Source organism: Solanum tuberosum, unplaced genomic scaffold, assembly GCF_000226075.1.
Source record: "Solanum tuberosum cultivar DM 1-3 516 R44 unplaced genomic scaffold, SolTub_3.0 scf00001, whole genome shotgun sequence".
Lineage (NCBI taxonomy): Eukaryota > Viridiplantae > Streptophyta > Magnoliopsida > Solanales > Solanaceae > Solanum > Solanum tuberosum.
Genome location: NW_006238927.1, coordinates 5319213 through 5328270, shown reverse-complemented (window position 1 = coordinate 5328270; position 9058 = coordinate 5319213). Strand labels below are relative to the sequence as shown.

General features: G+C 35.0%; 2 protein-coding genes across 2 annotated transcripts; both read left to right on the top strand.

Annotated features, from left to right (window-relative positions):
* The first annotated feature begins 609 nt into the window (after positions 1-609).
* On the top strand, positions 610-3592 carry LOC102592264 (uncharacterized). The gene is made up of 3 exons (XM_015305995.1): positions 610-980; positions 2436-2561; positions 3507-3592. The coding sequence occupies exons 1-3, from the start codon at positions 673-675 to the stop codon at positions 3544-3546; spliced, it is 474 nt and encodes a 157-aa protein (XP_015161481.1). The 5' UTR covers positions 610-672; the 3' UTR covers positions 3547-3592.
* A 4334-nt stretch (positions 3593-7926) lies between these two features.
* LOC107060607 (uncharacterized) lies at positions 7927-8739 on the top strand. Its single transcript, XM_015308670.1, has 2 exons — positions 7927-8156; positions 8260-8739. The coding sequence occupies exons 1-2, from the start codon at positions 8115-8117 to the stop codon at positions 8737-8739; spliced, it is 522 nt and encodes a 173-aa protein (XP_015164156.1). The 5' UTR covers positions 7927-8114.
* Positions 8740-9058: the final 319 nt, after the last annotated feature.

Sequence of the window (9058 nt, the reverse complement as noted above, 5' to 3'; positions counted from 1 at the left end):
GTGTATTATGCTACTTATCCTAGCTTACGACGTGATAAGAGTGATTAGTGGGCTGTGTGCAAAACAAAAGCTCGGGGTATTGTGGATATGCCTCCATCATCTTTAGTGTCCCCTTTAGTAGATGTTGCAGAGCCTTTCCAATGTGATGAAGATGGTTTAAGATTTGATGTGGTGTCTGATAGTGAAACTATTGTCCGGTACCAAATGGCGAATTCATAAACTTAAGAGACGAGGATGATAATTTAGATGATGAGACAGATTTCATGATGAATTAGAATCAGAATCAGATGATGAAAATGAGAATGAAGAGGCGTACTATGAAAGTGGCAGTGAATAGAGTCAAAGTTCTCCAATCTCTTCAAATATAGGAGTTAGAGTTACTAAAATGTCGTATATAAGTTGATTTTATATTTCGTCTCTTTTACCAGTATACTTATTTTATTTTAATAGTTCTCCTGGTGGTTTTGTTTGAACAACTATTCCCAGACTGATTCTAGATCTATGTTTGGAATAGTGATGAGATTATTTTATTTATAGAAGTGTTTATAAATTTATCTGCTAACTAGATTAACACGTTTTTTGTTAAATTTTCAGAGGGATCTTGTTCTTGAAGTGATATATCAACTAACTATTTATTCTTGTTATAATTAGATCAATCATGATTCAATCATTATGATATTATTTCATCCACATTTAACTTTGAAATTGCAGATATGGCACCTAGGGGGTGGATGTAGTAGATATTCTGGAAAAAGGACAGCAGATCCAGTGGCATCTCCTCTAATGTCGAGTTTGGCACGTGATCAAGCACCACCATTGCCTGAACTGCCAACACCAGTTATGCCAGATTCAGTTGCAGTCAACATATCGGGACCATCTTCATCTGTGGGGATCGAAATACCAAGGAATGACATTGTATCCACAACTTCGTCAAATACAACTGATGGTACCCGCATCCCAAGTGAAATCGTCATGGGACGGTAAGTGTACAACATTGTTTCATTTACATTGTTTTGCTTCAGGCAAGAAAATAAGATATGTTGATTTTCTTCCATACTTTTTTTTTATAAATGTTTAGAAGTTCTGTTGATTTTCTTAAATTGTATTAATGGAGAATGAATTACAAATTGAGGTGTTTTTAAATCAATACAAAAAAAATCATTCTTGAAGAAAGTAGCTTGTTCACTACTGTCTACACTTCTCATATATAAGAAGCAATAGTTGAATGTGGCAACATCATATGGTAAGGAATCATATTTATAGAATGGGGCACCAGAATTCCCCATGTGCAGTTCCCCAGAACTTTTGCTCTTGACCTACATGTTCAGATTGTGTGGCAAATTTATTGTTTACTTTGCTTTTATTGGTGATCAACTTTTAAGCTCTTGCCTTGAGTTAGGACATGTCAATTTACATAGATGTAGTGTTGTTTTGATGAGAAAAAATATAATATCTATATACTTGGTATTTGTTCAAGAAAGATAATAAAATGTCCAACCAAATTATTGTCAACTTCGATAAGTGGGGAGTACTTTATTTTGCTAGTTCGATTTTCCTTGATGAATCCCAATAATTGCAAATATTGTCATTTAACTTGCATTATTTTGTTGACTTATTTTTCAATTCATGAATTGCTTTCAGCTAATATGTTTCTTATTTTCCCACTAGATCCTATCTTACTAAGAGACTAATATTGGTAGGAATTTGTGAAATCCTCTATAATTTTCTTTGCTCACTGAATTCTACGTCTGAATTTGAGGTACTTATCGGATAAACTCAAGAAGCTGTTTTCTTGTTATTTGCAGGAAATGATTATTTCATAACTGAGAACATGAACTGCAGAACATGTTGATTTTTGAAGTGACATTTTAGTTCATGTTTTGCTTCTATTAGTCGTAGATACTTCTTGTATAATGAAATAACACTTCTAAGTTTGGAAATTACATACCTGAGCGTGTTTTTCTAATCGATAATTATCTTTTATTTTACTCCCACCCTGTAGCGGATTTTCATGGTAGACATCAACTACATGGTGCATTTTTAGAATCTTGTTTAATATTAGTGTGTATGGTGTGACATTTCTTTGATATCAACAGTCCTCATTCCCTGAAGTTTTTCTTATCTTTGCAGTTTATCATTAGATTTCATACTACAACTTTTTTTTACTTGTTCTAGATTAAGCTTAGATCTGAATCTATGTATTGAATCCAAGCTCAGTATTGGCTCCTCCCAGCTAGTCATTTCAAGATATGATTTATATATAATCCTTGTCTCTTTGATAACACTTTCATAAGTGTCATTTTTCTTCCTTACTGCCTCAACCACTTTTAGATCTTATATTGTCGCTAAAGAAACTGATAATACACTCTAAACACTGCTTGATGTACATAAATAAAATTGAGTATTGAAATAATTACTTGTTATATATATACAAGTTTGGAGCCAAGTAACAATGTATCTCTGGCGATCACAAATATCTTTAAGGAAAATTGGATCCTGAAGGACATGATTGGAAGTCAGTTACACCAGAGATTAAGGACTTCTACTGGGAGGAGTTTAAGGTAAACCATACTATTTTTTATTTTTTTTTGTAACTATTGATTTTGTTACAAAAGTAAAACCGTACAGCTCAAACAAGGACAAAATAAAAACATAGCTGATGAAATAGAACCACTACAACTAGCTAAAAGATAAACTTAGGTTGCTTCATCTGCTACATCTAGAAAAAGAGAAAATATTTAGGGATACAAATTCATAATTTCTAACAATGCAGTCAATTTCCTATTGTTATTACTCTTTTGAAACACCTCTTGGATAACTTGCCTAACTAAACTTCAGGTCGTCTTTGTGTACCTTTGAAAACACGTTGATTCCTTTCCATTCAAATATGATATACACTACCAGCCAAGACAGTTCTATATATATCTGCTTCGGGACTCTTTCCTTTCATTAAGTTACTCACCCATTCTACTTCATCCCTCCTTCCCATAGTCCATACGTTGTGGGAGGACTTCATTGAAAAAACAAGTGCTCTATAGTTTCATTTGCATCTCCGGACATTGGACAACTCATATGATCAACAATGCCCTATCCAAGAAATCTATTTATAGTGTGTAATCATCCCAATATAGCCAAGTACAAAATGAAGGTCCATTTAGGTGGACCACTGATATTGCAACTTAACCTCCTGCATGAGACTTTTGATAATTTCCTCTTAAGCTTCATATATAATTTCCTAACAGAGAACTTTGCCTTACTTCCTAGTTCAGCCATGTACATTCGAGCTTCTTCAATATACTTCCTTCCTTTCCAAGCCTTTTTCAACACCCATGATACTTTTTTTGGTACATCTTTTGATACCTGATTGTGTCTCCTTCTAATATAATATTCATGTACTCATTATACCCATAAATTCCATTTTTCTATCATTTTATTAATGTATTATATTCATTTAGAATTTCTGTTATATCAATATATGTGATATTTTTCTCTATATTCTTAAATAGAAGCGATTCCATTGGAATATTACAATTGAAGGTTCCATAAAGGATCATTTCATGAAAAAATGTTCAATACAATACAGGGGTATGTTATGTGAAGCAAGATCCTCTGAGGAGAAACGAAAAAGTATCCCAAAATCTATTTGGGAGAGCTGGAAGCCTCACTATGATACTGAGGATTTTAAGGCTAAATCTGCACAATGTTCCAAAAATTGACCAAGTGAGAAATGTGGTGAAGGATCTGGTCCCTCGCGCCATACTGGAGGCTCCCGGATTCACCGAGAGCATGCAAGACAACTGGTACAATTATTTTCATTTTGTCAAGTTATAGTTATTTTAGAGTTATTCCTTATGTAATAACTTTAATAGATGTGATTTCAATTTTAGGCGAATGTTCTTGGACGACCACCTTATCCGCATGAACTTTTGAAGAAGACACATACCAAAGGAAATGATGAGTTTGTGGATCTGAAGTCTAAGAGAACATATGTAAGTAATGCCAAACATTACTGATTATCTTTCTTAATTTTTGTTGATGATTTGCTTAATCTTCATCCATCATGTTTATCCCAAACATTAAACACATGGTTATAATATTAGAGATTAACAATGAGGGAAGTTAATATCGTAGTAGTGCAGTTGATGGCTCTGTATAACTTTCTAGTGTGAAAGAACTCTTTAACAGCTAACAAAACATCCTTGTGGATTACTGGTCCTACTTTATCAATGCAACCGAGACTATCTATAATCTCTTGGTCGGTAACTTCAGCACATAGAGTAGTTTGTTTTTCTAGAGTAAGTGTAGGTCCCCTTCTCATAATCGATTTGTCTACTTCTTGTAGCTAAGAGTTGCAGAACCCATAAGACTCTTGTAAAAGTAACAATTTCAGTTTGTGCATCCTCAAGAGTGGTACGCTTGGTTCCTGATAAAGACATAATTTCAGATATTTGTTTCCTCTGAGCACTTAGCTTCATCACTGCAGAGAAATGCTTTGTGTTGGAATCTCCAAGCTTAATCCACCTCGCCCTAGACTTTTGCTACAAGATGCTCTCCTCTATCAAAAACCACTTCTCCAAATTCAATAAGAGGGCATTTTCTTCAATTATTAGCCCATTACTATACTGCATACTCAAGTGTTCTTGAACTATCTTCAATCCTCCCCTGGCACTATCAATTTGTTGGCTTATATTCTGAAATTCTCTACTATGCAACCTTTTGAGTTGTGGCTTTAGTGCCCTCAGCTTAAACCATACATTTTTCATCCTCCTGTGATTTTTTTGTTGTCTCTGTACTTCACTAACCATAGGTAAGAATTTTTCATGGTCAGCTAGGACATTGAAAAATCAGAAAGGAATTTTTTTTCATCTAAGGTGCTGCATGAAACTTAAGAATCATGGGAGAGTGATCAAAAATCATTGGCAAGTCCTACTCCATTCACACATGTCCTTAGATAATCATCCAGTCAAAATTACCAAGAGTCCTGTCCAACATACTCCATATTCTATTTGCCTCTGATAGTTTGTTTTCCATGTGAAAATTTCTCCTTTTCATGGTAGTTCGCTGAGAGATAATTGTTGTATACAGTCTGAGAAATCTTGTGTTTCACCCTGAGTCATGTGATCCCCATTAGTGTGTCATTTGGTGAGAGTACAACATTGAAATCAACCCATAGCAACCAAGGTTTATTCATAAATTGGCCAATTTACTGTAGATTCACCCGCATTGACTTTCTTTGTTCCAAGCTATTATAACCATCGATTATGGTGACCACGACTTCAGATCCATCAATTCTTCCTTTAACTAAGCAATGAATGAATTGCGCCTCCTTTTCAATCAAGATAACGTCGTACCATTGGGGGTTCCATAAGATGTATACCCGCTCATTTGTTGCCTTCTGATAATTATGCAGGCTACCCTTATTTGAAGTCAAGTTATTGAAGATCCTATTACTTTTATGAATTTTCCCTCGAATCTCTACTAAGCGTACTAGGTTAATATGATTACTATAGATATAGTGCTTTAACGCTTTCTGCTTATACATTTTATTGGCACCTTTTGTATTCCAACATAACCATTTCATAGAGATGCACTTTGGAACCCACCTCTATCAGGGAGTGGGAGTATGTTATGAGACTCCTCAATTCCACTGTCCAACTTTTCAAAGCTATTCTTAGTAGGTGTAGGTTTACAAAGAATAGGGAAGTTTACCGAATTCAGGGGTGGGCTTCCAATTCTACTAGTAGGCATTGAACTCTTCTCTTTTCTTGGACTTTGTTGTGGGACTTGGAGTGTACTCGAGAAGGTTGCATGTGACTTCTGTAAAATTTATTGTTCCTGTTGAGTATATTCATGTATATGTCGATTGGATTGCCATTCATATGTGATATTCCTTGTTATCCTCCTTCTTTTCCTTAGCAGATTCATCTGACCTTATGTTGCATCTCTATAAGTATTAGAGGGGATCTTTGTTATTACAAATTAATGCAGAGAAGTATGTTACTGTGAACCATAAAAATATACTCAAGACAAATGCAATGCACACTTCCTTTCGTATTTACAATTTCTTTTTAAAAATTGCCCATTCCTAACCTTTCAAGTCGCAGTCACTAGCTTTATTTTATCATAAACAATAGGTCCCCATGTAGCTGCAACTAGCTCTATCTTCAATTACTTTTAGTGTATGGTCTTTATGTTATGACCGAAATAAGCAGGTGTAATGCGGAAGCTAGTAAAGCAAACCTCGAAAGACCACGAGTAAGAAGACAAACGAGAAATATACCAAAAGACACAAAGATTTAATGTGGTTCGGTCAATCGACCTACGTCCACAAAGGAGATGGGCAATCCACTATATAAACATGAGAGTACAAAATATAGAGAGAAACAAGTTCAGCCAATTCACTCGGAATACATGGGAGGTTCACACAAGTGATAACGTATCAAGCTTGTGACCCACAAATTCTCCCCCTAACCTAAACTCTCAAAGCCCTTAAGACTACATTGTGAATGCTGATTCAGTTAGAAGGAACAAGCCTCTATTTATAGAGTCCTAAACATTTTCTTACAAGAAAAGGACTAGCCAATCCAAAAACCTTTTTCCTAAAAAGGAAAACCTATTTATGGTAAGAAATTCAGGGTAAATAAAACCCAACAAATCTCCCCCTTGACTTGAATTTCTGACAAAATAAATTTGTCCACCTTCTTCACATAATCTTCAACAGCCTGCTTCTCCTCTCCATAATCTCCTTCATCAAATCTATGTATCAACACAGAGAATCTCTCTGAAACAATTTCTCCAACAAAAATCTTCATTACTGTTAAAAAGGTTGCGGCTAGAACTATGCCCGCCAAGATGAACACCATCTTTCTAACCTGGTTCAATCATCGATTATCGAACCACTGAATCTGGCTCTGATACCACTTGTTATGACCAAAATAAGCAGGTGTAATGCAGAAGCTAGTAAAGAAAACCTTGAAAGACCACGAGTAAGAAGACAAACGAGAAATATACCGAAAGACACAAATATTTAACGTGGTTCAGTCAATTGACCTACGTCCACAAAGGAGATGATAAATCCCTTATATAAACATGAGAGTACAAAATATAGAGAGAAACAACTTCAACCAATTCACTCGGAATACATGGGAGGTTCACACAAGTGATAACGTATCAAGCTTGTGACCCACAAATTCTCCCCCTAACCTAAACTCTCAAAGCCCTTAAGATTATATTGTGAATGCTGATTAAGTTAGAAGGAACAAGCCTCTATTTATAGAGTCCTAAACCTTTTCCTACAAGAAAAGGACTAGCCGATCCAAAACCTTTTCCTAAAAATAAAAACCTAATTATGGTAAGAAATTCAGGGCAAATAAAACCCAACACTTTACCGTCTCAAATACCCTTTTGTTTAACCAACTCGCCTAATTTATTATAATATCGTTGAATTCTACTAAGCCTGATATTCCTGTTTGGTTCATTGATGTGAAAGGTTCTTTTTCAGTGGTTTGAGCCTCAACCTGGTAGCTTCTTAAGAGAGAATTTTATCAAATACGGATTGAACTCCATGACCTGGAAAAAGGGTGCCTTTTAAAATGTGTTATTGTTTGGAGAGCTTTGAGGGACAGATTACCCACAAATAATAGGATTATCAAGATGGGGATTAACCAATCTTCTGGATGTTGTTGTTTCTCCTCACCTGCTATGGAATGGAACATTTTTTCTATAGTTGTGTGCTTGTCCAGAAACTATAGAAAATCGTACGTAGCGTGTTTGGTATTCATTGGTAAACTTCCCTACATACAAATTTTAGTTAACTGATTAAATATTAGGAGCCATGATTCTTTGATTGCTTTGATCTCTAAATTATTCCTATCATTACTACTTGGAAAATTTGGAGGGTAAGATGTGGGATAACGTATGGTACTGAGAAGATGTATGTCAAGAAGTTAACCAACATTTCTTTTACTCTAAATGAAGTAGAAAATGCAAGTTCTAAAAGATCAACTTGGGACACAATTGGGAGGAGATAATTTGTAATTTGGAAAGATAGATTAGTGTCGAGAAGACTAATTTTGTACACTGAATTTGAACTACAGGTAGGCGTGTCAAAATAAATGCTAATTGCAATTGTAGAAATGATAAGTGTGGTGGAGGAGGTATTGTCAGGGACAAAGATTGTCGACTGATATCAATTGTCTTGTATGTTTATAATCGCTATTCATTTTTTCTTAACATAATATCATATATTTTGTTTTTCAGGATGCTGTAATGTCTAAGATCACATCTGCATCTCAACTTGAAGATGAATCTGGTGAGTCTCCGACAGTAGAGTTTTCAAAGATTTACATGGATGAAGTGGGTGGGGTTAAGAAGGCGTGTATATATGGTCTTGGTTCTCAAGCAGTATTCTATCAGAACATTGGTTCATCGTCTGCTTCAACTACTCAACCTCAAGATTGTAGTTTTGATGCTCGAGTGAAGGAATATGTTCAAGAAATAAAGGAGGAGATGAAGCAAGAGATGAGAGAAGAGATACGACATGAATTGCGTGAAGAAATGAAAAATGAAATGCAACTAGAAATGCAAGAGCAAGTTGATAAGATTCTCCATGAACGTTTGCCCATCCTCATAGCTGGGCTGCCTAAACCACCCCAGTACACTGCCCACTGCCCACTGGTACACCTCCAACTGGTACACCACCTTAGCTTAGATATGACCCATTATCAAATAATGATATGAGTCATTTAAATTTTCAAACTATCCTAAGTAGATTTTGCATTGTTTGTTCCGTATTTGGATTTATTTTGAACTCTTCATCTTATATTTTGCATTGTTTTTTTCCTTATTTGGATTTATTTTGAACTCTTCATCTTAGGTTTTGCATTGCCTGTTTCTGTATTTATTTTGAACTCCTCTTCTTTGGTTTTGCATTGTTTATTCAAGTTATAATTTATCAAAAAATCACTGTATGTTTCCAGACTTTTTAAGATTCATAAAAGCTATTGATTAATATAAATATATAAAGTGAAACTTTACTATCGAATTAGCATTTAGTCAA

Coding starts and splice junctions, on each gene's coding strand:
- LOC102592264 (XM_015305995.1), top strand. CDS start 673: ATGATATTATTTCATCCACATTTAACTTTGAAATTGCAGATATGGCAC. Junction 981..2,435: donor AGTGAAATCGTCATGGGACG/GTAAGTGTACAA, acceptor TATATATACAAG/TTTGGAGCCAAGTAACAATG. Junction 2,562..3,506: donor TCTACTGGGAGGAGTTTAAG/GTAAACCATACT, acceptor ATTCTTAAATAG/AAGCGATTCCATTGGAATAT.
- LOC107060607 (XM_015308670.1), top strand. CDS start 8,115: ATGCTAATTGCAATTGTAGAAATGATAAGTGTGGTGGAGGAG. Junction 8,157..8,259: donor TGATAAGTGTGGTGGAGGAG/GTATTGTCAGGG, acceptor TTTGTTTTTCAG/GATGCTGTAATGTCTAAGAT.